At 51.9% G+C, this 27,996-nt stretch overlaps 11 protein-coding genes and 1 non-coding gene across 12 annotated transcripts; 7 read left to right on the top strand and 5 right to left on the bottom strand.

Moving 5' to 3' along the window:
- Positions 1-214: 214 nt before the first annotated feature.
- On the top strand, positions 215-1,931 carry STEHIDRAFT_168461 (uncharacterized protein; the record flags this gene model as incomplete). Its single annotated transcript, XM_007304115.1, has 5 exons — positions 215-269; positions 330-382; positions 511-732; positions 811-903; positions 975-1,931. The coding sequence occupies 5 exons, from the start codon at positions 215-217 to the stop codon at positions 1,929-1,931; spliced, it is 1,380 nt and encodes a 459-aa protein (XP_007304177.1).
- Positions 1,932-4,178: 2,247 nt separating this feature from the next.
- STEHIDRAFT_156781 (uncharacterized protein) lies at positions 4,179-5,973 on the top strand (the record flags this gene model as incomplete). Its single annotated transcript, XM_007304114.1, has 3 exons — positions 4,179-4,541; positions 4,613-4,687; positions 4,771-5,973. 3 exons carry the CDS (start codon positions 4,179-4,181, stop codon positions 5,971-5,973), a joined length of 1,641 nt encoding a protein of 546 aa, XP_007304176.1.
- Positions 5,974-7,246: 1,273 nt separating this feature from the next.
- Positions 7,247-8,802, top strand: STEHIDRAFT_131114 (FAD/NAD-P-binding domain-containing protein; the record flags this gene model as incomplete). Its single annotated transcript, XM_007304113.1, has 5 exons — positions 7,247-7,757; positions 7,825-8,063; positions 8,131-8,296; positions 8,410-8,531; positions 8,668-8,802. 5 exons carry the CDS (start codon positions 7,247-7,249, stop codon positions 8,800-8,802), a joined length of 1,173 nt encoding a protein of 390 aa, XP_007304175.1.
- A 437-nt stretch (positions 8,803-9,239) lies between these two features.
- STEHIDRAFT_t145 lies at positions 9,240-9,331 on the bottom strand. The gene has a single exon. It is a non-coding gene; the product is annotated as a tRNA-Asp (tRNA).
- Positions 9,332-9,769: 438 nt separating this feature from the next.
- STEHIDRAFT_121406 (histone H3) lies at positions 9,770-10,769 on the bottom strand. Its single transcript, XM_007304112.1, has 4 exons — positions 10,654-10,769; positions 10,528-10,586; positions 10,315-10,464; positions 9,770-10,212 (listed from the first exon to the last, which is right to left on the bottom strand). The coding sequence occupies exons 1-4, from the start codon at positions 10,691-10,693 to the stop codon at positions 10,042-10,044; spliced, it is 420 nt and encodes a 139-aa protein (XP_007304174.1). The 5' UTR covers positions 10,694-10,769; the 3' UTR covers positions 9,770-10,041.
- Positions 10,770-10,967: 198 nt separating this feature from the next.
- Positions 10,968-11,643, top strand: STEHIDRAFT_97109 (histone-fold-containing protein). Its single transcript, XM_007304111.1, has 3 exons — positions 10,968-11,075; positions 11,140-11,307; positions 11,375-11,643. The coding sequence occupies exons 1-3, from the start codon at positions 11,049-11,051 to the stop codon at positions 11,489-11,491; spliced, it is 312 nt and encodes a 103-aa protein (XP_007304173.1). The 5' UTR covers positions 10,968-11,048; the 3' UTR covers positions 11,492-11,643.
- Positions 11,644-13,950: 2,307 nt separating this feature from the next.
- STEHIDRAFT_156777 (uncharacterized protein) lies at positions 13,951-15,566 on the bottom strand (the record flags this gene model as incomplete). The annotated part of the gene is made up of 4 exons (XM_007304110.1): positions 13,951-14,631; positions 14,698-15,073; positions 15,248-15,507; positions 15,552-15,566. The coding sequence occupies 4 exons, from the start codon at positions 15,564-15,566 to the stop codon at positions 13,951-13,953; spliced, it is 1,332 nt and encodes a 443-aa protein (XP_007304172.1).
- A 355-nt stretch (positions 15,567-15,921) lies between these two features.
- STEHIDRAFT_97105 (uncharacterized protein) lies at positions 15,922-17,064 on the bottom strand. Its single transcript, XM_007304109.1, has 3 exons — positions 16,940-17,064; positions 16,797-16,873; positions 15,922-16,716 (listed from the first exon to the last, which is right to left on the bottom strand). The coding sequence occupies exons 1-3, from the start codon at positions 16,982-16,984 to the stop codon at positions 16,239-16,241; spliced, it is 600 nt and encodes a 199-aa protein (XP_007304171.1). The 5' UTR covers positions 16,985-17,064; the 3' UTR covers positions 15,922-16,238.
- A 2,998-nt stretch (positions 17,065-20,062) lies between these two features.
- STEHIDRAFT_131110 (uncharacterized protein) lies at positions 20,063-20,713 on the bottom strand (the record flags this gene model as incomplete). The annotated part of the gene is made up of 4 exons (XM_007304108.1): positions 20,063-20,100; positions 20,165-20,229; positions 20,299-20,536; positions 20,665-20,713. 4 exons carry the CDS (start codon positions 20,711-20,713, stop codon positions 20,063-20,065), a joined length of 390 nt encoding a protein of 129 aa, XP_007304170.1.
- A 1,605-nt stretch (positions 20,714-22,318) lies between these two features.
- Positions 22,319-23,523, top strand: STEHIDRAFT_110968 (uncharacterized protein; the record flags this gene model as incomplete). The annotated part of the gene is made up of 2 exons (XM_007304107.1): positions 22,319-23,386; positions 23,437-23,523. 2 exons carry the CDS (start codon positions 22,319-22,321, stop codon positions 23,521-23,523), a joined length of 1,155 nt encoding a protein of 384 aa, XP_007304169.1.
- Positions 23,524-24,192: 669 nt separating this feature from the next.
- Positions 24,193-24,827, top strand: STEHIDRAFT_57220 (phenol acid carboxylase; the record flags this gene model as incomplete). Its single annotated transcript, XM_007303899.1, has 3 exons — positions 24,193-24,421; positions 24,503-24,577; positions 24,637-24,827. The coding sequence occupies 3 exons, from the start codon at positions 24,193-24,195 to the stop codon at positions 24,825-24,827; spliced, it is 495 nt and encodes a 164-aa protein (XP_007303961.1).
- Positions 24,828-25,577: 750 nt separating this feature from the next.
- STEHIDRAFT_156772 (uncharacterized protein) lies at positions 25,578-26,900 on the top strand (the record flags this gene model as incomplete). The annotated part of the gene is made up of 1 exon (XM_007304106.1): positions 25,578-26,900. One exon carries the CDS (start codon positions 25,578-25,580, stop codon positions 26,898-26,900), a length of 1,323 nt encoding a protein of 440 aa, XP_007304168.1.
- Between the last annotated feature and the right edge of the window lie 1,096 nt (positions 26,901-27,996).

Here is a 27,996-nt window from a genome sequence, read left to right as displayed (position 1 = left end):
GTTTCACCTCGTTCTGCTCTTCCTCACCATCATCTCACCGTCGCGGGTCAGACTCATTGGTACTCTGACGAAACGAAGTCTTAGTCTACCTATTCGTTTGATCTTGTAGGATCGATATCAAGCTACAGCAAGTCCGAGGAACAGGTCTCCCAGAGACAATCATTAGATCTGAGACTTTGGTACGTGTTCTTCGATGTCTTGATTGCCTTCAACAATGGACTCGGAAGACGGTATGGCAACGAAGGCCATGTCTCAGGATCGCCGGGATGGTGCAGATGCCGAAGGCCATCAATGTCGAACGTGACGGACATTGACACCTCCAGCTCCAGTCATCGGTAGTCGAGTGGCGAGTGCCAGCCATTGCCTGACAGCCGTCTTCAATGTTCATTGCTTCGGAGGACAACCCACAACCCGTGTTACATAATATTGATCCGCATTCCCTTTTGTTCTCTCTTTCCGTCATTTCGCCGCGATACCTTCCTTCCGCTGACACCGTTCGATCTCCTGTAGATAAGTCGGACACGCCTCTCCATCTTCACGAACTCGACGATTCCCACTTCGCCTGGTATGCAGTCTTTCGGCGTCACTCGCACGCCTCGTCGACCTTCGAGGCTCGGTCAGATTTCGTACACGCCGGACACCGATGATACTGACGAGGAAGGCATGGAGACGGCAGCGTTGAACGCGCTGACTGAGACACCAAAAAGGCCCGGATCGAGATGGGAACACGAGGTGAGTTTGACACATTTTCTGATACATAATAGTTCGATTGTCCCTCATCCGTGTCACCCTCTTCGTTTTTTCATGAAGGTGTCCACGAGGCCTGACCCCGACAAGCGTATGACGCCCCGTAGCTTCAGTGCCAAGCTGCTGTTTCACGGGGATGGCCTCAAATCCCCAGAGGTATGTTTGTTTTCACTCCCTCGTCGTCGAAATATCGAAAACTAATAATCACCCTCGTCAACTCTGCACAGCATCGCCTGCTCCGTAAGCTCAAGAAAGAGGCCCATTCACCCACTCTCAACATCGAACTCGCCGTGCGCGCTTTATCTCCCGTCAACTTGAAGGTGGCCCCAAAATCTCCCGTGAGGTCGTCCAGGTTCACGCCCTACGCGTCGTCCCCCCTCCGGTCGCACGTCCGGAGCGCATCTTCGTCTCCGCCTCCAGAGGTGCCCTCGGACCCATTCCTCGACTACGGCCACGAATCTACCCTCGAATCTGCCCGTTGTAAGCCCTCAAGCGTAGGCCCGGTTCGGCACAAAAAGTTCACAAAATCCGGTGCTGCCATCGGACCTCGTTCCAGCACTATTAACAGAATGGCCTGCTCCCCAAAACACAAGGATTTAAGGATACGACTCCCACAGGATGGGCCGTCCCCGCTCCCGTATCTGACGTCCCATTGTCATGCCCTTCCCACTGGCCCCGGTATCCCGTCTAGATCTGCTGTCAAGGGCACCTATCGCCCGAATTCAACTTGCTCGGATGCTCTTGGTATGGACGCCCCCGTGATTTCCAAGGTTGCCGTTACTGCTACAGCTGCTGCTACGGTTGCCACATCCTCTGTAGGCTCTCGCATGACACCAAAAGCTTTCCGCCGTATCCATTCTCTTGTCAGTTCGAAGGACCAGGGATCGTTGTCGTCCGTGATCCCGCCCTCTATACTAGACTCGGATGAGGCGGCACCCATGGCCAAGGCGTGTGTGTCTCGTATCCATAGTAGGCCGCCGTTGGCCCAGAACAGTGGTCGAATTACCGCGTGCGAGTCCGAGGGCCACGATGGCGGAAAAATCAAGAGGACTAGGATTCGAGCTTCGAACACGAATCCGTACAAGAGGACCGCGACCACGGCTGGTACTTCAAGCTCTAAGAAGGCGCCTGCAGAGGTGGAGACCCTTCGTGGAGCTCTTGGCTCTATGAAGCTCTCGAACTAGAGTTTTGCTGTTTTGCTAGACTTCCGCTCGCCTTACTGGGCCTTGTCTCGGGAAGATCGACTTTGGCCCTCGCTCTGTCACGGTTCCGGGTGACCGCGTCGTGGGGACCACCAAAACTCTCTGCGTTTCGAACCTTGGTGTAAAATTACTCGTCGGATTTGATGGCGAACAGTACGCTGCGATCGACTTTGTCTTTGCTATTCTTTGGATCTTCCTCATGTTATACCTTCTACGATCATAGACCGCCACCTCATGCCCCTCATGTACTATGCCATGTTCATTTATGTTTGTTCGCTTTCGACTCGGATTCTCCTTTCATTGTTCGTCGGACTGGTCACTATCTGCAATCAAATCGTACAAATGCATTCTTTTGCTCACAGCCGGACATACTAGCTGATCAGAACATTTGTGCAAGGAGTGCTTGTTCCATTTCTTACGAATGTCAAGACAGCGTGCCGATCGCGTCACCAAGGCTGGCAAATAGTGTCGCAAGTCATAACATGCACAAACAATGGCTATTGAAACTTGAATTTGTCCCTAACACTTGTTCCCAACCCAGAACAGTCGTCGACCACTTTCAAACTCTGGCTAATTATCTCACTATCCTTTCCACGGTGCTGGTCATCGCTTCCATTTCCTATGTTTGGGACACTCATTGACTTGATCAAAGAACCAAAAGCGAAAGTTTTCTCCCGGGCCCTTTATTGTTTGAGCAGCGGTTGTGACGCAAAGGACTGAAACAACGGTAGATAGTTGTAACTAGGTCTTCGAATTTCCGCCAAACACGTTACATTAATCATTGTACAGGGAGATTTGGCACGCCATGAGCGGAATCTTGATGTGTCGCAGTGGCACCGGCGTTGCCACAATTGAATGGTCACTGGGAGATCGCTCAGCTACTTATTAATCGGTCTGACGGAGATCTCCCGATTTGAGTCGGTTCGAACGATATTTTTCCATGTTCGTGGTCTATTTCCCTCTCACGACATATTTATTGGGCGTTGAGAGGAGTCGGAGTCGACCTCTCCCCTCAAACCGGTCCAGGTGCCACAGTAAGTGTCAAGTCACGGTGGCACCAACGGCACTTGACGGATATTGCCACGACACAGGGGTCGCCAGGGTCACGGTTGCGCACAATGCAAGGGCACAAGATTGACGCGAATCGATCAAAAACACCAACGGTGTCCAAATCCGGCGAGCGTGTTCGTTCAGATAGAACCGCCTCTTTGACTGTGCCATATAAGTAGCCCCGGCCGTGCCCGTCTCCAACTCTCTCCCATACCACCACCATCTCTGCCTCCCCTCAGTGAGTTCCACCGTCGAACACGTCGCGCAAGCTGCTTTTTGACTCTCGCTCGTCTTCTCATCTAGACTCCAGACAATACTAGCTCTACACAAGACAGACTACAAGCCAATCAACGCCTAAACTTCAACGGTACGCTCCTTCAACATGTTCATTCCTCCCCATTTAGTGCCCCCATTTCGTTTCTTTTGTACTCGGTCAGCATCACGTGCAATGTTGAACTTGAACAATGGCACCATTGTCGGCGTGTTCTCTATACATCGACGTGTTTGTTAAGTAGGTACCAAGGTTGATGTCCTCGACGAACAGTGGGCGCCGGCTGGTCCGTGCGTCGCTGTTGGATCCGGGCCACCCTTGGATCTGTCTACGCGAGGGTCTCGTTTACCGTACTGTAGATATTCTACACTCCATATCTTGCGAGTTAGACATCGTCGTGACGAAGGGTGCTGGCTTGTCGTCTTCGACGACGCGTCTGGCGACCCTTGTTGGACGTCGGGTGGTCCGTGCGTCAATGTTGAACTTTTAAGTCCATAGCTCGCCCTGTTGAACCTGCCTCTTAACTCATAGACATAGTAGAGTGGGTGATGAACTCGGTGTCCTCGACGGACGTGCATCAGTGTCAGTTGGTCCGTGCACTAATGTTGAACTCTCCCCGGGCCCGGTGGCGCTGAGCCCGTCTCTTCAACTGCTCTGCCCCTCGATGCCATGTTGTCTGGCTTCGTTGTCTATTGCGAGGATGTGCTCGTACGCTTTTAATGGTGCTGAATGCCCTTGATCAACACTTTTTCGAATTTTCCTCGTGGTGTCAATCTCTGAGTCAAGAATTTTCCCAGGGTTCGACTTTGAATTTTAAATCATCACATCGCTTCCTCTTCCCTTTTCGTCTGCCTTTCCACCTTGCACACGTCCCTCATCCACTTTTCCTCGCAGCGCATACAGATATCATGTACAGGAACCAACCAACACCGCTATCGAAAACCACGCGTGGGGCACCGGGCGCGCCGCGTCCAGCCCGACGTGTCTCCTTCGACCCGTACGGCGAGGAACACCGCTCCGACGTTGCTACCAAAGAAGAACGTATCGAGGAAATCGTGAAGAATATGCAAGACAGGAACAGACGCATCAGGGCCGCTGCTTCGTCGTCATCGTCGTCATCGTCCTCGGAGACCGTGTTCAACCACTCTGCTGACTTCCGAGAATTACTGGAGAAGATGCGACAGAGGAGCAGCCAGCTCGGTCATGGACCAGGGACACTGTCGGCCTCCACTACGGTGTATGAATCAGGGTCGGAACGGTCAAGTTTGGAGGTGAGTCGTGCATGGTTGTTGCACTTGATGATCCTCATATTTACTCATCGCCTTCTTTCGTGGCCGAACAGAGCGCGACAACTGCTATCACCGAATTCGATGTTGAGATGGATCCAGAGTTCGTTGGAGATGTGTCGATGTCTTCCGTAGGTTTTCATTTTCGCCATACATATTTTCGAACTATACTGACGATTCCTCGCCATCGCCCCATCACTTACACTATCTATAGCAACCTGACGCTGCGTCAGATGATATCCCGGGCCTGAACTCTCACGTTCTCAGCCCTGTCCAAACCTCCGTCCTCCAAACCATCAAGGCGTCCATTTCCCCCGCTGGCTCTCCAATGAACGTAGAGAAGCACACGCACCACGCCATCCCTTCCACCCCCGCTCAACGACCCGCTATGGTATCCACCTCTCCCGCTGGCTCTCCCATGGACCTCGGGAAACAGAGTCCCTACGCCGCCGATTCCTCCCCCGCCCACCAGTCCCTCATGGCATCCACTTCTACATCTAGCTCTCCCATGAACCTCGAACGAGGTAGCCCGTACCCTCCCTCCCCCGGCCAAGACAACGACACCGACGACGATATAGAAGATCATATCGCCCAAGTTGCAGCCCAGTTCGGCGACGATCCAGAAGAAGACGGTCACGATCGCGGTCTTGTGTTCCCGACCCCTTGGACGTCAACGTTCAACAGCCTCTCCGCTCGACCGTTCGCCAGTCCTACGAAGAGCGTCTCCGCCACACCTGTCAAGCGCGCTGGCTCCCCGTACTCCAGGAACAGGCTTGGGGGAGGACCATCCTTCATGCGTGGGCCTAGTGGCGTTCCAGCATCCCCGTTCTCCCCTACTCCCATGCCGAGGAAGAGATCCACTGCTTCCAGGACCGCCGAAGCTGTCCCTTGGTTGAAGAAGTTGGTGAAGTTGCACCGCCAGACCGAGGCGGAGGGCATCTCGTTGTGTTACCTGAGGGCCAACGGCGCCGGCGAGAAGTCTATCGTGCATTCTGACCTGTGCAGGTCCACCGGCGGAAAGGGACGTGCGATTCTCTACGTGGCGGAGAGCAAAAAGGACCCTGTGTTGGCGTCTTGCCGGGAGGTCATGTACGAGCCCTTCGCGCATATAACTCCTCGCAAGAACACGAGGGAGGGCATCATAGAGGCAGCCAGGGAACAGATCTCGCTTGACAAGGCCAAGAAGTTGCTTGGAGCTGGTATGGTGCAGCGGTCGCCAGATGCCAAGGGTAAGTCGGTGGATTATAAGGACATCTTGAGGAAAGCCGTTGCTGGTGGGAAGAAGGTGGGGAAGACGGCCAGTCCGGCGGTACAAACGTCGGGGCCATACCAGAAGAGGGAGGTGGCGAGGAAAGGCACGCCAGAGGTGGTGGAGGACATCACCGGGGGCATCGGGTCCCTGAACATGTACATCTAGAGTGCGTGTTATTTATCCTGTCCCCTCTGTTTCTCATTCATGCTGATTGATGATGCGTCCAGTAGTCTCCATGGTCGCTCCTCGTTCTGCGGTGGTATCGTCAATTTCCTTATTGGTTTTATTTACGGTTGGCCGTATATCATCTCATCCTCTGCTTGCTATGATCATTGCTTTGAACTCGTTCTCGCAAGGTTTCTCCCCGTCTCATCCCGCCACACATTCCATCGCGGCTACCATCAGACTACCATCAGTCCCCATCCCCTATTCCATGACCTGGATATCATCTGTTGTCTTTCCTCGTTTTCTCACTCATCATTTGTCGTCTCTTTTCTCCCCTAGCATCTGTTATCTTTCTTTCTCTCCATGTCACTCGTCTCATCTGTCTCTTCATATGACAAGCTATGTTCCTCCTCTGCTGCCGATATTGCTATCCATACAAATTTTGCCGTATCTCACACCAGTAGGCTAGTTTGCTGTCGCTAGATAATGTACACTATTATAACAGCCGCCTTTGCTTGGCAACCTGTTTACGTCTCCTCCCTTTCTCTTTTTTCTTGGTTGATTTGATAGTGCCAGTGGTGTGCTCGCCGTTTCCTTTTTGTTTGTACATACTCTTGGTCGGATCGTGAATCATCGTAGGAACATATTTTACCTTGTAAATCGTCGCCTTGGACGAGGTGGCAGTAGTTGACACTGGCATGTCTAGCTGCTCGTCGTTTTCAGAGTTCGTGGGGATTTCGCCACACCGATTGAACGCAACGCCACTCCCTACACATGTCCCACGCATGGGACCATCTTGCCGTGATCTTGCCTCACCAACATTTGTTAACCCTTATCCCCACCCAAATCCTTACTCTCTATCAGTATAGAGTCACAACTGCAAATCACAGCCATCCTTTCCAGATCTTGCCGTCCCAAAGTCTCTTGTCTTGATCAAAGGGCGTCCTCCCCGGCCTGGTCCATTGGCAGTCACGCTGTGACCAGCAATGCACACACTAGCGGGAAACAATATTGCTACGCAGTGAAGTCTGTGAAGTCTGCCCCTGCCTGCCTATCATATTTTGCAAAATGCTATATGTTTGCGTGGCTGTTCACGCCCATTCACGCTTACTCATCCTTATGCCGCTTACCGGCGGCACTGTCAATGGCAACACGTACGCGTTTTCCCTCATTATAAACTTTTGGGTCGTTCCTTGAAAGTGAGCATTTCTCCTCATCTGCGCTTTCGTCACTTCGGAACCCCTCACATTTCTTACACTTATCCCATCCCGTCATGTCCGGTAAATCAATAGTTATTGTCGGAGGAGGGCCAGCAGGTTACACCACCGCTCTCCAGCTCGCCACCAAACTCTCTCTTGCGCCTCCTTCACAGCGCCACAGCATAACCCTCATCGACGCCCGTCCTTACTCCATCTATCTTCCCGCCGCCGCACGGTTCACTACAACTTCAGAAGGTCACCTCGAAGATACCGCGCTTCTGCCCTACGACCCACTTTTCTCCAAAGCGACCAAAAGCGATGGTGTAGATGGGAAAGTCAAGCTCGGGAGGGTTACGAGGATCGAGCAGGGCGATGGGAAGGGAACGGAAGGAGGAGAGGTGGTGTTGGAGAGTGGGGAGAGGGTGAAGTACGATGTGTTGGTGCTTTCGCCGGGGTGTTCTTGGGCGGGACCGTTGGACTTCCCTGATTCGGAGGAAGGCGTGAAAGCGCATATCGGGGCGTGGAGGAAGAAATTCGAGGCGGCGAAGGGGGTTATACTTGTCGGGGGAGGTTCAGTCGGAATCGGTACGTGTCATACAAGTCTTACCGCATGTTATGATACTCGCTAATGTTTCGTTCTAACTGTGCGCAGAATACGCTGGCGAGCTGAAAGACTTCTTCCCAGACAAGAAAGTCACGATCGCCCATAACAGCTCTATGTTACTCAACCCAACCTATTCCGATAAGGGTCGTCGCCAAATTGAACGGGACTTGCGTGTTCGTGGCGTCGACATCATCTTTGACGACCGTGTGGACGACGTTGATACATCCGGCAACACGTCCGGAACTGTCAAGACGCGCGCAGGGAAGGTCGTCGAAGGCGACCTTATCGTACGTGTTGAGTCCCTCTGTACGCTAGATGACGAGTTAACGTGTGCTTGGTGAACGTATTCCACAGGTTCCTACGTACGGTGCCCGTCCTGCTACATCATTCGTCGCTTCCCTAGGCTCAGATATCCTCAACTCGTTCGGCCAAATCAAAGTTAACGCTAATCTCCGCCTGCCTTCGTTCGCTAACATATTCGCTCTGGGAGACGCGATTGATTGGAATGAGCAGAAGCAGAGTACGCCCCTTTCCCCTGTTTCGCCACCGTCCTCTTCCTAACACTCTTCCTCTCCTCAATCATGTCGCTCGGATTACTGCTGACTTATCCCTCTATTGTCACGAATTATTCAGTGGCGAAGTATGCTGCACACTCAGACGTCGTAGCTGCCAACGTCCTCGATTACCTCGACAACAAGGCACCATCGAAACAGTACAAGGGCAGCAGAGAACTAATCGTCATCACAAATGGACGAGTGCGTCTTCATTCATTCTCCTTCACCCCAATTCTTTCCATACCACTTTTTCGCATGTCCTTGTTCCCATATCGCCCTTCTTGCGTTTCGAATACCCATTCCCGGTGCTGATATTATCGTTCCTTCGTTGATCCAGAACGGAGGCATGGGCTCATTCACCCTCTTCTTCGGCTGGCGCCTCGTCCTTGGAGCGTGGTTCGCAAGCCTCGTCAAGTCGAGGACGTTGATGATCAGCATAGTCAGGAAGCGGTGGGGACTTGACGCGAAGTGATTTATTATCGTACCCATAGATCAACCACCACCACGTATCGCCTCTGCTGCTCGGTTACTTGCCTTACTTTCGTTGCTTCTACTCGGACAATCGTGGTTTTTAAGTTATAAGACGACTCCCATATCTCAACAGGACATCCTACATTGCTATTCCGTGATTTATACTCCATCTTTGGGCTACTTGACTGTACTACCAATACGCCCCTAGACGTTCACTCCACCCCACTGCAGTGGTATCCTTATTTCTCTCTCCGTCGATGTAGAGCACGGACCTCCCGATCTTCAAGCATCTTTCATTCCATAATTTGTCCTGTCTCGTCTTCGCTCCGCACGTCGAGCTTCTTGTCTTCGAAAGGCCAAAATGCTCTGTCCATCCGAATCGCTGAACGAGACCCACTGATAGTGACTAAAAAAAAAAAATAGCGTCGGATAGCTGACCTCCCTGGCGGGGAGTCGAACCCCGCTCTCGCGCGGAACTACAATCGATATTTATGACAGGCGCGTGTACTAATCCGATATACTACCAGGGATGATGGAGGAACTGTTCAGTGTGAGTATGTCCTCAAGGACAGATGCTCCCTTTTGAATCATGACAGAATCTCCCTCAATTATAGTATTACACACTTTCTCTCAGATGTGACGTGATATGTCCGTCTTTGAATTCTTTACTCGTGTCCTAATAACTCTAGCAACTCACTCTGATCTGAACGACATGGGCAGGATACAAATCGCCACAGTCCACTGCCATACAAAACGATACCGGGCCAAAATGCTGTGGCGTCCCGACTCCGAGTCCGAGCTTCGGTTCCGGGGAGGGTAGCCCCTATTGCGCTCTGGCCGACTCAACGCCAACGATGCCAAAACAGGCAAGCTCTTATTTTCGCTTACATACCAGTAGCTCAATAGACGATCTCACTTATGCACACAAGTCAAGCAGTCGAGGGCAATCGCACACTGGAAAGTTTAGAGGGATGTCCCGGCAGAGATCTGGATTAGGAAAGCGGCACGAAGTCAACAAGTCTATGAAACCCTGTAAGTACCCAGCGCATCCTTCATAATCGAATCATCCACCCCGCACACGATGATAGAGGAATGAAAAGGGAATACAATAAAAATACAAGCCAGAATCAGAGACAAAACGAAAATCGTACGCATGCACTAGTATGAGTCAGGGTATGCATGAATAAGATGGGGTAAAGTAGGAAAGAGGTGAAGGTGAGAGGAAGAAGCGATGACCAGCTTATGACCGCTCGCCACGGAGACGACGGGCAAGAGCGAGATCCTTGGGCTGGATGGTGACACGCTTAGCGTGGATGGCGGCAAGGTTGGTGTCTTCGAAGAGGGAGACGAGGTAAGCCTCAGCAGCCTCCTGGAGAGCCATGACAGCAGAGGATTGGAAGCGGAGATCGGTCTAGATAAAGTCGAAGATATGTCAATACAATGTTGGAAGTAGAGGGGAAAGGTAGGGATGGGCGGGCACGAAGAGCAAGGTGAAGGTGAAGACAACACGAACCTTGAAGTCCTGAGCGATCTCACGAACAAGACGTTGGAAGGGGAGCTTGCGGATGAGGAGCTCAGTCGACTTCTGGTAGCGACGAATTTCACGGAGAGCGACAGTCCCGGGGCGGAAACGATGGGGCTTCTTGACACCACCAGTCGCGGTCTACAGTGCACAACACACAAGTTAGTTCAACTGGCGATGACCAGGAGGTGAAGAGGGGCTTACTGCGGCAGAGGTCTTGCGGGCGGCGGACTTGGCGGCGAGCTGCTTACGGGGAGCCTTTCCTAAAGACGAACCCGCCAGTGAGCAAAGACAATCCCGCCGAAGACAAAAGGCAACGAAGCGACTTACCACCGGTGGACTTGCGGGCGGTCTGCTTGGTACGGGCCATTGCTGATAAAAGAAGTTGTTGAGTTGGGTAGTAGTTGAGTGTGTGGTTGTTGTGGCGGTAGAAGAGCAAGCGGGATGGGGGCCAACGAGTCGCGGAGTCGCGGCCTTATGTATCCCGCGTCGCGTCTGGTCACGTGCCCTTCCGGACGCGCGAAATGCGATCAACAAACGGCTCGGAACCGAGGAGTCGCGCGTTCGTTGAATGGCACGTGATGTGGCGCGGCCCGCGATATATAACCTCTGCCTCTTTCCGTGCAACTCTCCCATCGACCTTCACCCCCTAGCGCCTATCTCACCTTCACACCTCATCACCCAAACAACTTCTTCTCTTCACCCACCCCCAATTTATCTTAACAATGTCTGGACGCGGAAAAGGTGGCAAGGTTTGTCAAACGTTCTTTCATTCCTCGACTTGAACTCGAAGACTTACATTGTTTGTTCTCGTAGGGTCTCGGAAAGGGTGGTGCTAAGCGTCATCGCAAGATTTTGCGCGACAACATCCAGGGTATCACCAAGCCCGCTATTCGTCGTCTTGCTCGCCGTGGTGGTGTCAAGCGTATCTCCGGTCTCATCTACGAAGAGACCCGTGGTGTTCTCAAGATCTTCCTCGAGAATGTGCGTCCTTTTCCTTTCGCATCCTTTGCGTCCCATGCTTACTGTGCATGACTCCTTCCGACTATAGGTCATCCGTGACTCAGTAACCTACACAGAACATGCCAAGCGCAAGACTGTCACTGCTCTCGACGTTGTTTACGCCCTCAAGCGGTCAGGGAGGACGCTTTACGGTTTCGGTGCTTAGACGTTTCATCATTTTAGGGGGTGGTCCGTGCGCAGGGGGGGGTACGGGAGTTCGTCTTGGCTGTTCACGCACACGCATCATGGGTTCTGGGTTCGTCTGTACGAGTATACGATTATAATTTATCTCTGCTATCTTTCTATCCATCATCATCTGCATCAGCATTCTCGTCGTGAACGTGTGAGCGCGAATTATGTCGTGTGTCGTGCTATCCCATGCCGGGCCTCCCGGTACCTTCCCTGAATACATGACACGAGAGGGCAGATTTCAGTTTTGTGATGCGCCGTTTCTTCATGAAAAGGTGATGTTGTTGGCGTACTTATGTGAAACATGGTGAGATTGCATCACAATGACAAGGCAGCGCCGTCGATGTACTCGTACGGACTCGGTCCAGGAGGGGGGCGTATTGGTATCGAGGTTCGATCCCTATGCGTACTGTTTTGGTCGCAAATGCGACGTGAGGTCTGATCCTGTGCGTACATGACTGGCCTGGATTTGCCTCTTGGTCCGATCCCTTGTGCGTACGGAAAGCTGGCAGGACTGCCTAGGTCCGATCACTATGCGCACAATTTCGTTGTATGTGTTCAGGCTTGGCCGCCGACTGCCACTCTCCAACACTGTACGCCACCGCACAGACGATTCTGTGTCAAATTGACAGTGTTTTGGGCGTTCGTCTGGGAGAAGGTCCAATCCCGCGTGAGTACGGAAGGTGCCCTTATTTGGGCTACCCGATCCACAAAAGTACAGAAAACCTCCCGAACTTTGAGTACAGAACCGCCCGACTTTTGGGTTTTGGGATCGGACCTCGATACCAATACGCCCCCCTCCCTAACGTCCTTGCGGACAATGTGGCGTGGGCTATTTGTGGCGAACAGTGAGGTTGCTTAGTCAGCGAAGTCTTCGAGGAGTTTCCCGCTTGGACCGGTGACTTTATCTTCTTCATCTCCATCCACCACCGGTACTGCGGTAGCTGATTTTCTGTTTTCTGCCAGGCCTGTTGTGACTTCTCAGTGATCGCTGAAGGAATTGAAAGAGTGTCCCGCTTCAGTCTTTATTTCTTGGATGGCCGACGTAAACGCACTGTCGCCGTTCAACTGCCAGTTTGCACGACTCGCTCCGCATATTTTGCAGTCTATTAGCGAGGGAGACAGGAACCCACTCGACTGCGCGTCGATATGTATCCTCGACAAACGATGTCGTGCTCTATGCAACCGTATCCTCTACGGGCAATTCGTCCGTATACTTACACACCTGGGCTGCCCTGCGTGCTTTGTACAACACGATATTAGTCTGGCAGCCCAGGTATCAGCTCCTTGTAGAAGTCCTCGATTTTAGCATTAATGAACCAAGATGGAGCCAAGGCTACTGGGATGAGAAGTAAGTCTATCTCGTCTCGTTGATTGTGTTTCTGATCACTCACGATTGCGCCTGATATAGTGTCTCATTGGGTATTCGGGACGATGAATAAAGTTCTGAAGGCCTGTATCAACCTACAGGATTATACCGCCCGCACCTGAATTTACTCCACTGCCCGGTATGATCTTTGCCGATCTTCCTGCCTTCTCATCTCTTCGCCGCCTCGACCTCGAGTTGGATCTTGACAACGAAATCATCTCTTTCGTTGAAGACCACTATACGACACTCACGTCCCTGAGACTTCATCTCTCTTCAGAAGAGGACGAAGTGCGGCACTTGTACACAGGCGGCAAATCTGTCTGCTCTCGATACTCATTACCCTTACCTCCATCATGTTCCTTCCTCGACTGCTCTACCTACCTTGCATCTGTCTTTGTCCCCAATTCGGATGTCACGGATCTTTGTTTGCATTATGGGAACAATCATCGTGAAACGCATATACACCCGGAATGCGCCTCGTCTCTTCTGGCACAATACCTATCCCTCTCGAGGGGTCCTTTCATCATCATCATCACCATCATCACTCTTATCCCCGACTCGAATATTTCCCTTTTGAGAAGTATCGCAGGATGCCCGGGGTGTGGTGAAAGGAGGATGGATTGGTCATGTCCGGTGCGTATTTATTGTCGAACGTGCTTGCGATAGTTGAGGGCCATTGGTCAGGCACCGAGCTGACTGTCCTTTTCTTTTAGTCGCAGGTATGTGAGCTCTCGTCTGTGACGGATGGCATATTGTAATCGCTTAGGTAGCTTTGCTTGTTATCTGATTTTGGATGATATGGACGCTCTTGTGGCCTGCTCACCCTATTGCACTCTGCTACTCTGTTGAACGCCTTTATATCCGAAGACGCGTCTTTCGTCATAACATCCGACTGCGAGCCATGAAGTGAACAACTACGCAGATAAGGTCGAAGGTAAAAGTTCGTCTCACGACGTGTACTGATGACCGTAGCCTATCGCTGTCTGTTGCATGCACCAATGTGGCATCCATGATCACATCACAGTCCCGAAGCGTCCCGAAATGTCCACCAAAAGTTCATATAGCCACTACCAAGGTCTCCCTCTAAGCTTCACCCGCCCTTCCCTCCTCGCAATCCAAAACCTCGCCCACCTCCTCGCCCGCTCATCTCGCTCCTCTCCGCCGTCACCACCACCATCATCAACATCGTCAATGGAAAACGTCCCAACAGCCCCTCCACCGTCTCCACCCTCATTTTCTCCCTTCTCCCCCGAACCATCCACATTCCTCTCCAAATCGACGAACCACGAGCTCCACGCCACACTCTGCAACCCCTTCAAGATCTGCGCTACTCTAGCCGACGCGGTCAATTCGAGCTTCTTAGTCGCCTTGAGGTGTTTCTGGCGACAACGTGCGCAGGTCGACGGCGTGGATAGGGCGGCGTCGGGACTGAGTGCGAGTTGGGCCTCGCCATTCGTTGGCATCGGTATCGGTTTCGCGGACGCGGAGCTGACGCAGGAGTAGAGTCGAGCGATGCAAGTATGATGAGTTCCCGGAGCTGGAGTCTGAGGTGCAGAGCAGATGTCAACAGCGGGAGAGCAAGATGAAGTGGGGGTCGAAGTGTTTGGAAGAGGTGCGGGCGAGGACAAGAAAGATGAGGGAAGGTGACGGGTTAGGTGGGTGAAGAGGACGGAGTCAGGAGAGAGGAATATGCCGAGCGAGAGGTGACGGAGATGGGTTAGTGGTTTGAGTGCTGTGGCGTAAGAGACCTGAAGATCGCAAAGAGGAGTATATGGTCAGTGATCTGCAACTTTGACCCAGTAGATGAGACTGACTGCCAGGTCTTCGACAGATCCTTCAGAAGTTCTGTCTCCAAGAGCTGAATGGACGATACAGCACGCAGATTCCTCCAAACAGTCGATGCAGCAAGTATCGTCAAGTCTCTCCACCACGCTAAGCTCAAGCGACTCGAGCTCAGGACAGGACCCAGCTATGGTGCTCAGAAGCGACCTTCTGATGCTCGGAAGGTGAGTGAGGGAGAGGCTGGTGAACGATGCTGAAAACAAGGGGACAAGAGAGTATGTGGCGGTTCGAAGTTTGATGATCGTCGTGGCGTTGAAGGAGAGCGATAGATGTTTGAGGCGGAGGCTTCGGAGCGGGACACGGGATTGGCTCGTTGAGAGGAGAATTATGGTCGTCGTCGTTAGTGTTCTAGTGGGCAAACGTGAACCACGTGAGTACGAATGCGAAGCGAGGACCAGATAGCAAGGTGGGCCGGGATGTACAGACTGAGTTGGTCAGTTGCCGTGAAGATGGAGGTAGAGGTGAATATATGCGCATCTCTGAGCCGCATACATGCGTCTTTTCGAGATCTGAGACACTGACCGAGCATAGAGACTCCAAGCAGGTATGGCAGAGATGCGATTGAGGTCCTTGATGCTGGTAATCTTGACTTCACGGAAGTAGACACGGAATGCGACCTGACGAAGCTGCCGCGAAACGAGACTAAAGCTTGCGATAGGCGCAAACGTACCGTCGCGGCCGTTGAGACCACGCCTAGTCGTTCGTTTTCGTCCTTTGAGATCTAGAAGTTCTTCCACGATAATCTCGAGCAATTCCACAGGTAACGAGGTGCGATAGCAGCTCTGAAGACATCAAACCAGCGAGGCCACCGTTAGTCACCGCGAACCATCTTTTTACCCATAGCGGAGATCCAAGATAGTACGTTCCAGTGCCATGTGGTGAAGAATAATTCACTCAACTAGTCGAGTGTTTTGGACAGAAGACGACGAGACAAGAGACGAGGCTGTTCCTAGAACTGAGGGCGAATCTGTTGAATGCGAAACTGAGATGATCATCGAGTCTTCAGTTTGTTGACCAAGAGGGACTATGAGAGTCGTGATCGCAGGGTGACAAGATTTATATACGTGTAATGTTTATGTAGCAGTCTAGCAACAATGGAGAACGTAGCTGGGATAAGACGACTGGGAAAATCTGAACGTGAGCGCAAGAGGAGGAAGCGCGGGAGACGCGAGTCGCGTCTCGACCACGTGGCGAAAGCGAATCACGTGGATGACGTAGGTCGCCGTCAGTGTGGGAAGAACCGCGAGCCTCGAGGAGGATGTCCGAGAAGGAGAATCGGATGTCAATAGGATGGAAGACGACAATGGAAAAGATAATAAAATAATATCAACGAAGCTCGAGAGACGTGCCGGGAGACGGCCTGCGCTAATGTACAATGACGGAGTACATCCGAGTCGGTATCTAAAGGGTTGCAACTTGCAAGGAGATAGTGAGGAACGAGGCGGAATGATAGAAGAAGAATAGAAAATGGAAAGATTCCAAGAACGTGGAGAGAAGAAGAAATGGTGAGCTCCTAAGCGTAGAGAGAAATGCGCTTCGTGGCCTGATACCGCTCCTTGGCCTCCTCAACACCCTTCACCAGCGTCTCCGGTGCCTCGATCCACGCCTCGTCCGTAAACATCTCCCTGTCCGGGAACACCTCAATGATATCGCACTCGAAGCCCTCCATGGCAAGGATATACCGCCTCCAAAGCTTATCGTTCCCGGTAGTCGCGTCGATGCTCGAACCGCATTCGAGTAGTGCGAATTCGGCCTGTGTACCCATCTTCCGGAATACTTGACCAATAGCGAACTTCTCGTCAAGGAAGAGGTGCTCGATATGCGGGTCGGTGATGGTTACAGTAGAGGTTGCGACACAGACTGTCTTGTGATTGCAGACGAGGTGAACTTCGCGTTTTTGGGAAAGAGGAGTCTCGATAGAAGCGGCATGGGTGCGAGGAGAAGTGTGAGAGTAGATAGTTTTGATGGTAATGGTGCGAGCAAAAAATGCGCTGCATGAACGAATTCGTTGATATCAGTGATACATCAACGAAGCAGCTTGGCAGATGAGTTCGGTTGGAACATGACGAACCTTAAAAGTCTCTGGAGGTCGCCACGAGCAGAGAGCATGATACGTTCAAGGCCAGAAACGCCTTGTGGCCATGAGAACTAGAGAACATAATAAGTAAAAGAACAAGACCAAATAGAAGCAGCAGGACAAGAGCGAAGGCTTACTTCGACAGAGGTAGTGTTTGACTTGAATGTATCAGCGAGAGCCATTGTGATTGTGTTGAATATGAGGGTGAGGGATGAACAAGGGCGATACGGGTACGAGGCGTTGTGAGGTGAAATGGAGTGAGATGGGGACGGGGCACAGGGGATCACTGCAGTGGAGAAGAGCAACCAAAACAGAACGTACCTTTATACCCGTCGGTCTGTAAGTACATCATAAAAATAAAGCAATTTAGAAGCACGACCGCGCCTGAGTGAGATACGATCCAATCATGGCACAAATTCAAATCTAGCCTGCGCGCCAAAAGGGGGCGTTCCCTGGCGGTTCCTCCACGTCCCGTTGGGGTAAGCGTAAACCGAGCATTTCAATAATTGCCGATGTTGTCGTGCAAAGTGCAGGACGCACAGTACGTACGCACGACGCAAAAAATGCCTCGTTTTCGAATCCGTCGTCGTGGGCACGACCGGCTCCGCCTCGAGGTAAGTATCTGGAGTATCAGACCCGTCCATGGAACAGGAGTTGCCCATTGCCGGCGGGTAGCAGTTCTAATCGGGGGTCTCCCACAACAGCCTTGTTCGGTCATCGTTCATCATTCAAGTTGTGGCCCAAGATACGATACGTTTCCGCGTTGATGGATGTGCACAACAATACAAGGGGAAGGCAGGAGAACTGTAAGAGCGAAAAATGCGCTTAGGCAACCTCGAAGGACTTACATACGCCACATCAACATTTTCGTGATAGTCGATGACCCATTGCAGTGCTTAGGTTCGCGATACCGGGCAGTTTATGGGGATGCTGATACTGAACACTGACTTGTTGATGCTCGCTGATGTGACCTGCCTCGCCTTGGCTGACTGTCTACCCGCTGGGCGTTGCTCCAAGTAGATTGTGCGGCGTTCTCTTCCTACACACGGAGAGCAATAGGAGCGATAAACCAGGTTAGGGAGAGCGCAATATGTAGAGAAAGCCTAAACGGGAGAATGTTCAGTGACTCTGACAAAGAGATACATCCGACGATAGATCCGTGCGGTGGCACTGCTGTCGCGAATCCAACGACACAAAACGTGTGTCTTGGAATAAAACGGACGTACACGGAAGTGTGATCTCCCTCATTGACTATACTGTTTTTGTTAAGCCGTCTAGACTCTACAAGCTCTATCGAGAGTTCGTGCATCCAAGATATCAAGCAGAGACCCAAGGTTCGCCTGTTTTGTTACCGACTATAGGCAAGGCCAGACCATCTCCCAGAAGTCCTCCGACACACATCGAACGTTCAAAACCGTGTCCCATTGAGCTATCGATACCAGGATGTACCCAAGAACATCGGAGTGCTGACCATAACTGATCGGTACCTGCGAGCCAGCTGTGAAGAAAAATCGCGTACCATGGCGACAAACACTAGTGCAGAGCGAGAGCATCGGAGGTTGGACGTCTGTGCTGTGCCGCCCGTCGCCTTCTTTACTCTCTTTCACTCCAAATCATACCCTGATTTGGTGCACTGACATCTTGATGAGGTAGTCGGTGAAAGTGGTCCGCCATCGCCACTTCTGTGCGCCCGAAAATAATGCTGTGTGGCGCCATGTTTCACCTAAAGTTCGTGGCTGACGGCACACTAATCAAAGGCGTTCGTCGGTGGATGAATCCTCTGGGAGGAATGGGCATATATCACGAATAACCCATGGTGATGATGACCGGCACGGATCTTGAAGATACGAGTGCTACGGAAGGAGGTAAGCATCGAGAGATATGCGCGTCGAGGGCGTTATGAAGTCACTGCTGTACTCACCCTGACAGTGACTTTGTCAACTTGTTGAGCGCGATTTCGAAGCAGACATAGAGGAGAGATAACCATTGCGTCTTATGACCGACTGTGCTCGGGCTTGGCGTGGAACGGCGAGCACTGTTGCAGCGCCAGTCTCTGGATCCAGGAGCTACTGACGTCGTCGAAGCGACGGGGCGTCCGCCCTGCAAGATAGGCAGACCGAGCGACCGATATTGACGTAGGCTGCATCAATCTAATCCATACCGCGTCGAATCTGTCTAAACACGGTATTCAACGAGTGATTCATTCGAGGAAGTTCTTCATTTGAAGCATCATCCACGAACCTGACGAGGGACGCTCGATCACACCGGGCCAGGAGCTGAACAGCTCGGCTGCGTTAACGTTATAAGTGGCCGCGAATGCGATGTCATGGTGCATTCTTAATATAACGACTTCTCGGACCTGCTGGACGCGAAATGTCAACAACGAAGACCATGGGCGTAGTAGGCTCAGCCAAAAGGAGGGAATGGTCGACCACACTCAATGTTTTGCTCATCCTAATCCATCTTAGCGCAATGCACTCGCACAAAGACGAGTGATTGAGGTGTAGTGTAGCAGCTTGAAAGCGGTGTAGTATGCTTTTCTAGACCGATATTAGCGGAGAGGTTGACGATGATAGAAGGGACTATCAGACGGTGCATAGAGACGAGATGGATCGTGAACACGGCGAATCTTCCGTCGCATTCAGGCCAATATTCGTAAGAAGGTGTGAACATTGGGTATCGAGAGCTGATCAGACGAACCGATGCGGAGAGTCAATTAGCGCAAAGGAGCTTTGTACGAAAGTCACGACAAGACAAGGGGTTCCTCAATCATGGTGTATGTGGCTCACAATTGGAAGACTTACGTGCGACACAAACAGGCCAACATCAAATGAGGTGCGTGAATGCACGACGCTTATCTTCCCCGGTGATGGTTCATTCGTTCTGTCTGCCTCGAGGTGATTAGCGCGGTGGTCTGAGGCGGCGCAAGACTACAAACGTTCGTCACCCGAAATCTGTAAGCAACACAACTAGATTGCGGCGACTGTCCGAGCAGTATACGTAGTACAACTCCATACAGGAGATAACATGAGCCATGGAGATGACGAGGAAAGCGGGAGACAATGGATGGAGGGAATGTGGAAAATGCGACGAAAGCAACAGCGGAATATGGAAAGCCCAGAGAATCAATGGAAAATGAAAAAATACCGATACAACAATGAGGATGGTGGTGACAGAGACATAAGATACGAGATGTGCACTCCAGGCAGATCGTATGAACACGGCGAAGTGTCGCCGGCGCATTGACCGCAAGGTATGCCTCAGAGATGAGTGATCGCTTTCGCATCCATAGGCATGCCTAAGAATACGAATTTGAAGTTCAGTGGAGGTGCCACGGCCGCGGCTCGAGGTAAAGAGCTCACCGGATGGGTCAATACCATTCGCCGCGAGAATGCGATTATGCCGAATCAACCTGGCCTGGTCGAACCTGGTCATTCAAATGCCAGTATTTGATCAGCGTTGTGCGCATCAGCACTTGAATGGGTGATCAACTCACGCGACACCCTCTCTTCTCATGATCTCCCTCACCTCCCTCGTCCCATTCTCATCCAGCCCAAGCCTCGAATCCCCTTCCATCAAATTATTCGCTTCGATGTCGAACGTGGAGCTTGACAGGCCAGCAGCAGCTTGATCTGCGAATGTGTTGAGAGGGGCATAGTTGGCAGAAGATGGGTGTTGAAGAAAAGAGCGCAAGCGCTGAGGAAGAGGAAGAACACTGCGGTAACGGTACAACACTATGAAGTCAAAGCAAGTCAGCCAACTCTTAGTCCTACCACACCACCATCAGCTTCCTCGTCGTGCTATGTCGCATTCTGAGAGTGAAGCTCGGCTGTCTCAGAAGGGATAAAAGACGAGTACGCACGCATTACCAGTAACGCTGAAAGGGTAAGAAGAGAGAAGTAGAATAGCATCTTCAATCCTCGCTCCGGAGTTTGTCGGCCAAATGTATTGCGATTTGCTGGATATTCGTCGTCAAAGTGACGAGAAAGTGCCGAAAGAAGAATCAGAATATATTTTGTCAGCAGGCGCCCTGACCGTTGGCCGTTCATGGCCATGTGTTACGAGCGAATTGTGGCCCACCTTCGTTGACAGATCAATTCCAGTGATATCGCGGCAGTGAGAGCGCAAAGAATTGTCGGCGGCGACGACGACGGGGACGACAGCGATGATAGATAGATGATGTGGTCAAGATGAAAGCTAGTGGGACCGCCTCGACCGGCGGTGTCAATGACGAGCAAGGCCCTGTGCTGCGCGGAACGGTGCGGGGCCGCTTTCGGCCGGCGGTGCGGGTCATTTTTGCTCCTTTTCTTTCGATTTTTTTTGTTCCGTGCCACGCACATCGCCAAACGCACTATCGTTGTCGAGCAGAGCGACGAGCTCAATCCTGATCTAGATTCATGTAGCGAGTCCTGTCTCTAGTCTACACCTGTTCTTCTGTTATCTGCACTGAACTGGAATACTCCTTTGCTGACTCGGACATCACAAACACATAGTGACCACTCGTTCTGGTCGTACTGTTTGTGCTCTACGCCATGCATCAGAGAAATGACGGGGCGTTCGATGTCCCATTTACCTTGAGTAGAATATCATGCTGCTCGTATTAAACTCATCAGCAGTAGGCACAGTTGAAGAACAAGATGGAGCTCAAGAGGTCCAACGAGGTTGAGAGATCAGGGAGGGGATGAAGGTCAGTTAGAAGGATGGAAGTCTTGCGCTGGTAAAGTCGATCCTTATATGCTTCAATTACTAGCTCTAATACTGATAGCTATTTTACAAGGCAATGTCACATTCAAGCATGGACTGGGTGGTAAGGCGGAGTTCGAGTCATAACGACCCGTTCCAATCTCCCTGTTCTCCCTGACCTCCCTTCAAAGGTGCCCAATCGCAGTAGGTCCACCTCAATTTTGGATGCGCACGGATGGGTACGATGATAAGGGGTGTGATTCGTATCTGACACTGCTTGGACGCCCCGAAATGTCTCGTACTGTGGAAGACTGCATCCACTGGCTTTGAACGTTGTCATACTTGTGTTTTCCTGTCGTAAAGTTTTACAGAGCCTCGAATCGCGAGATCTGACTACCTATCTTGCACCAAATACCATGTATATGTTGCAGCGGACTAAGACTCGGTCGCGCATTACGTCTCACGTGCAATTTCTTCTCCCGTGGGTTACGGGGCAACAACCTTGCACACCAAAGAATGTTCGAACGAATAAATCAACGAAGACTCCATTCTTCCAGATCACAGTGGAATTCGTTATCGGATTGGACGATACCGACTCTGGAGATTCACAAAGGCCATGCCAAAAATGGTTAGACGCCTTTGGGCTAGACCCTCATCAGGTCTGTGACACATCATATCGTAAACGAATCAGGTCACTATATAACACGCGCAGTGATAGGACACTCTCTTCAACTTGACTTCCATCATCGACCCCCGACCAGAGCACTGTTTGCGCTGCTCACGCTTTCTATTATCACGGAGACTTCTTCATTCACACTCTACTACAGTCTATCATGAACAACCCCGCACGCCCTGTGCTTGCCCTGCCTGGCGGACTTGGCACCACGATCACGCCGATGAACTCACCGACACGTCCAAGTGCCATCTCTTCCCCTCCCCTCCATGGTCTCTCGAAGGACCCTACTGACTCACGAAGGGCCGAGTTCGATCGCGTCTGCTACTTCATAAAGAAACTGAAGGACGTCCGCTCTTCTGACAGTGAATCCCCTTCTCGTCGCGACTCCATCTCGCTCGCTCGTGCCCTTCCTCCCGCCGATTTGGTTGACAGCGTTGGCGATTCCGCGTCATCATCCCCTTCGCTCAACAGAGACGCCGACACGGCCTCTGCCTCCTCCCACTCAGTTTCCTCCTCTGTTGCCGTCGTTGATTCTGTCGCTAATGCTCATCACGACAAACCCAACTCAGGCGACGAGATTCCCGATGATCTCGCTCCCCTTATCGATAACATTCGAGGCCATCTCGGCAAGCCCGTTCCGAAGGTCGACGCGTGTATCGATAGCGAGGACTCTGAAAGCGAGTCTGACGAAGACAGTGAGCTCGCCGATATGAGTTACTTCCCCCCTACCGTAGCGACAACTTCATCTACGACTTTCACGAGGATCAACCGTCCTCGCCGCAACACCGTCGCAACGTCTGGACCCGCTAGCGGCTCTAGGCCGGACACCGACGAGTTTCTGGGGTCTAGGATTCGACAGCTGAGACGCTGGAACAGGAGGATGACGGTCGTGCTGGAGGAGTCGCAGAGGAGCTTCAGGCCTTTGGGCGAGTCGGTGTATTCCTCCTCGTTTCAGGCAGTAGGGGGGAACGGTATTGGATTTGGTGAGATGAGGAGGGATCGTGTGCAGTGGGAGGATAGGCCGAAGCAGAAGGGTAAGGAGCCCGAAAGGCAGGGGTTGAACGTGACTGGAGGTGGTAATGCTCCTGAGGCTGGTGTAGTCCCGAGGAAGCCTGTCACTACAGGCAGGAAGTCTCTTGGATCTTATGCCGAGGAAAGGGAGCGGAAGCGCCTTCATGACCTTGCTATTTGCGCGGCACATATGGACGGAGACAGAGAGAGGGAGGTGAGTATCTCATTGGAGATGGATGATTTGTTGCATGGGCCTGCCGTCAGGAACGTGAAGGAGAGGAATTTTTCCGCTGTGTAGGGAAAGAGATTTTGGGTAATACGGTTACAGAGCTGGGCCCACCTCGCCGTTAGGGCGTAACGGGTACTTTTCTAGGAGGATACAAGGGCGTTAGGCCCGCAGACTCTCCCACACCATGACTATATCGTTGTTCTCCCTTGCTATGTCGTGTTTTGTTTTGTTATTGTTCTGTCATATATTCTTGCTATATCTCTACGTGGTTCCTACCAATGCTCCTCCCGCATACTTCAAGGGTCCGACCCCTCATGAAATAAAATACCAAATCAATTTCCGGACACGCTCCAGGTCGAACGCCCTTGTTTGTACCGTCACTGCCCAGGCGGGCCGCCTGCTGATATGATTATTGGCCACGACGGCTAAACGCTGTTGGTTTACCCTTTTCCTTTACTACTGAACAGTGGTCTTGCTTTCAGCTAGCTCATCATTCTCTTAACGCGGATAATCTACGGCTTTGAGGTCATGACAGGCATGTCATGCACGAACGTTCGTGCCAATAGTTTACGCTTGCGATCCGACTGACCCGATCTCATTGGAATAACGAAGGCCCAGAGTTCATCGAGACTGTCATCTCGGCGTGCCATCCCGCCGCCGCCTACGTCACTGAAAGACGGGATTCGTTCATAAGGACGGCTGGGAAGTATGCTATAGGTCGCGAGAATCAAACTCTTAACTTCTTTCTAAAGCACTGCTCAATTCACATTAACAACATGAACGCGGCTACGATGGACCATTTCGACAAAGACATCCGAGACGTCCACCTGCTCTACGATTATGATGTGATGGGCGAGGGTGGAAATCCAGAGAAGTGGCGCTATGAGATGTGGTTCTTCTCGGAGAAGAGGATCGTGTACTCTATACACGGTGGTCCAATGGCCGGAAGGTTGAACTACCAGACATGCGAGTTTCAATGCATCAGACCAGGAGAGCTCTGGCAATGCAATTGGTTAGAAGGTACGTCACTTGAAACTTATCTGAGAAATATCGGGCCTAGCGCAGAGAAAGCAAGTTGTAACGTCGACGTCTTTCCTGTAGAAACCGGTACAATCGTCTCACTGGTGTATGATATTCCTAGAAAACGAATCACCACCATGATCGGTTTCTCCAAAGGTCAGTACGCAATCAGAAAACATCCAACCATATACTAAACCACCGCTTCTGCCTCATAGGTCATTGGGAACATGCCAAGGAGGCTCACGGGGACAAACGCAACCCCGCTGATTTCGAGCGCTGGCGTGCTCTCGCTAAGATAGGGACTCAGACGGACAGGCATATCCTTTGCGAACAGGCGGATATTCTTGAGGTGTTTAAAGGGAAAGGTGATCTCGTACCCATAGAACCTGATGCTGAAACATTGTAGATATAGTTATCTGGATATTGAATGGAGATGACGAACCTGATAGACCTAGTGTCGTGTTGTATGAGGACACTTTTCATAGCCTTGCCTACGGCTGTAGGCAATGAAAGCGATACAGTAGCGCATTGACCGGAAATAGTGACATGAGGTGGCCAATGGTGCCCTGTGCGTTATGTCTAGACAAAAGCAGTCATCAAAGGGAGTTTGAAACAATAGAGACAAAACTGAAAGCTAACCGAGTGTGCGTGGTCAACGCGTCAACAATAGGCGATATCTCATGCTCTCGAGCTCTGCAAGACTACAGGTCATTCGTGGATCCGGAGGGAAAGGAGATCCTTGCAGAATTTGCAGTCGAAGAGCGAGGAAACAACCGGATCCAGAAGAAAAGAAGCCAGTGCTGCGGAACGTGGCTTGAACGTGGCACGGAACTCGTTCCGAAACCCTGTTGGGGTAGACACAAAGGACAATCCATAATTGGTGAGCGCACATACGACATAATGTCGTTGAACTCCCCAGCGTGCACGTTGCCGAGAGCCTATAAGAGTTAGCGCGATACAGCTTGCCTCTGTCCCCGACTGCCATCGTCGTCGGAAGCATCACCCAAAACTTGCCTGTCTCCGTCTGCGCTTCGAGCATAGGTTCGTTGGTTTCAGTTCGTATGTTGACACATCAGGAATCACTCACTATTCAGTCAGCTGCTGCCTACATAGGTCGACTGTCCTGCCCATTGTCCTCGTTATCGATTCCTTCATCATGAGTACTCCTACTCGCCCCACGGCTGTCACGCCCGACTCCATCGCGTATACAACCCCTCGCGCAAGGGCTATCACCTCGACTCCCATGAACACCCCGATACGCCCCATAAACACCGCGCCACCTCTTCTTCGCAGTCTCTCCCATGATCTCAACGACAAAACCGCCGAACGCCAACGCCTCCAATATCTCTTCGAAAAGCTCTCTGCACCGCGTAGCACTTCGGAGGTTTCTCGCGATCGTCGTCATTCCGTCGCTACCACCACCCCAGCTCAAGATGGTCTCAATAAAGGAACCCCCACTCATGCACCTTTGTCGGCGACACGCGAGAGCATGCCCCCTCTCCCAAAACCTCTTTTTGGCCCCATAGACTTCTCACGCTCTGCGGCCATCGAGCATGATCAGGACGTAAATATGGCCGATCGACTCCCGGCTGACTTGTCTTCTATACTGACCCAGCAACGCAACAACCACCGCAAGCCCATCGCCGCCGAAGATGTTGAGATGGACATCATGACGGATCAGGACGCCATCCCCTCCCCGGTCCAAACTCACAGCTTCGCCATCCCGGCCCTCCCTTCCTCCTCGACTGGTGCTACTCCGATCGTCTCTTCCACCATGGCGGAACCCACTCGTCCTCGCCGCGCCACCTCCGCCGCTTCCAATGCCGACACAGTCTTCGGGTCCTTCGGCTCCGATAGCGAGTCCTACCGATTCAGCGCCTGGGACATCGCCAGCTGGAACAAAAGGTTGTCCAAGGTTCTCGAGGACTCTCAGCGGAACTTTAGGCCCCTCGCGGAGACGATGGGTCCCCCAGCTGAAGCCGTACGCGGGAACGGGTTGGGACTTGTCGAAGCGGCGACGACAAGGGTCCGAGCGAGGGACGTCAGTCCGGTGAAGAAGGCCAACGCGAGGGGTGCCAGTCGTCTTGAAGAGGATGGGAGGGCACTGAAGAGGCGTATCGTTGGGAGGAAGATGTCTATTGGAGCCGAAGACGAAGATGCGAGACCGCAGGGGTGGGTTTATGATGCGACTGTCAGCGCGGTCGATGTGGAGGCGGAGAGGTCTAGGAAGAGGAGCATCTCGTCTTCTCCATTCACGTACGGTGAGCAGGGTCCGGGTGTCAGCGACAGCGTTCCTTCTACGGTGAAAGTCGCACAGGCGGATAAGGCGATGAAGAATGGCTCCGAGTTGATCGGTATGGGTTTGGGGGACGCACCTCTCAGCGCGGAAAGGGGAAGGGCGGGCCTAGATACCAGGATGAGGAGGCCTACTCCACCTTCCAAGGTTTTCACTGCAAAGCCCGTGAGACCGTTGCAGTAATTGGTGACGGGTACGTGTTCGCTCACCGTAGTGTTACTTTGGAAGCATTCAGCGTGCCTGTCGCTGCGCTATGGAGCGCTGTTATCGCGCTGTGAATTTTTGTTGGCTCGCTTCTGTTATGGCCTTTCCTCAAATCAGCTGTTGCTTTGTAGTCCGCTAGGACGTACGGACCTCCATACGCACCCACGCCTCTCTGCTATCCCTCTATTTCCTGCTTACTCCACAAGCTCTCATCGTATCTTCGCCCAACCATCACCATCCATCTCCTTGTCCTCACATCCTCCATGTCATCGTCATCATCCGATTGCCACCGCCACACATCCTCCACGCTCAATTCGAATGAAAGGATCCCCCTTATTTCTCAAATTCCTCTATTGAATCCAATCAGAAATGTATCACAGGTGTTTCACGTTTGAAAAGGTTGAAGTGCTTACCGTTAGCGATCATGTTGGCCACCGAGCGTGTGGGTTTAACTTTGCTGCATACCGCAGCCATGTTCAACAAGCTTCGCTTTCGACGCATCACTCGTCACGATCACAAATCGTTCGTTCTCTGTGATGATCTATGATGGAAAGCTCGGGCATTAAAGCTCGAGTCTCAAACGCAGAAGGTGCAGTGAAAGGACATCTCAAGGCTGAGCTGATTGGTGACTTCAAGTTTGTTCATGCCGTCCGGACTGGCGTCTAGTCTCTCGTTGGATAGGAAGGGAGAAATACTAAGATCATCATAGGTCTGAATCATCACAAAGTCTGCCAGAGGTCATATAGATCGAGCTCGTCGTTAGAAACCTTTAGAAACGGTGACAGCGCAATCTGGGCTACTCAACGAGAGAGGAAGTCCTTACCCACGCCATGTGGCCCTTCCAGACGCCACCAGACGCCAACCGGCGTCGACATTTTGTTTCTGCACACGGCGACACCCTCGCTCCGCCATGCTTTATGGACTCTTCCCTCAGCTAGGAGCTCGATAGATGAATATCTCTGAAAATGCACCGATCTAGCGCTGCTAAATTGCTTCTCTCAAGTTTACGCTTTATTTTCGAGCAGCCCAATATGTTTCTTGCGGCTGTACAGCACGAAATATGACTTCGACGCTA

This window comes from Stereum hirsutum (genome assembly GCF_000264905.1).
Source record: "Stereum hirsutum FP-91666 SS1 unplaced genomic scaffold STEHIscaffold_7, whole genome shotgun sequence".
In the NCBI taxonomy this organism is placed as follows: Eukaryota; Fungi; Basidiomycota; class Agaricomycetes; order Russulales; family Stereaceae; genus Stereum; species Stereum hirsutum.
The sequence above is the reverse complement of the archived record's forward strand: the minus strand, read 5'-3'. Positions and strand labels throughout refer to the sequence as shown.

Coding starts and splice junctions, on each gene's coding strand:
- STEHIDRAFT_121406 (XM_007304112.1), bottom strand. CDS start 10,693: ATGGCCCGTACCAAGCAGACCGCCCGCAAGTCCACCGGTG. Junction 10,587..10,653: donor CGCCCGCAAGTCCACCGGTG/GTAAGTCGCTTC, acceptor GTTCGTCTTTAG/GAAAGGCTCCCCGTAAGCAG. Junction 10,465..10,527: donor CCCGCAAGACCTCTGCCGCA/GTAAGCCCCTCT, acceptor TGTGCACTGTAG/ACCGCGACTGGTGGTGTCAA.
- STEHIDRAFT_97109 (XM_007304111.1), top strand. CDS start 11,049: ATGTCTGGACGCGGAAAAGGTGGCAAG. Junction 11,076..11,139: donor GACGCGGAAAAGGTGGCAAG/GTTTGTCAAACG, acceptor TTGTTCTCGTAG/GGTCTCGGAAAGGGTGGTGC. Junction 11,308..11,374: donor TCAAGATCTTCCTCGAGAAT/GTGCGTCCTTTT, acceptor TTCCGACTATAG/GTCATCCGTGACTCAGTAAC.
- STEHIDRAFT_97105 (XM_007304109.1), bottom strand. CDS start 16,984: ATGGCTCTCGCTGATACATTCAAGTCAAACACTACCTCTGTCGAA. Junction 16,874..16,939: donor CAAACACTACCTCTGTCGAA/GTAAGCCTTCGC, acceptor TATGTTCTCTAG/TTCTCATGGCCACAAGGCGT. Junction 16,717..16,796: donor GACCTCCAGAGACTTTTAAG/GTTCGTCATGTT, acceptor TCGTTCATGCAG/CGCATTTTTTGCTCGCACCA.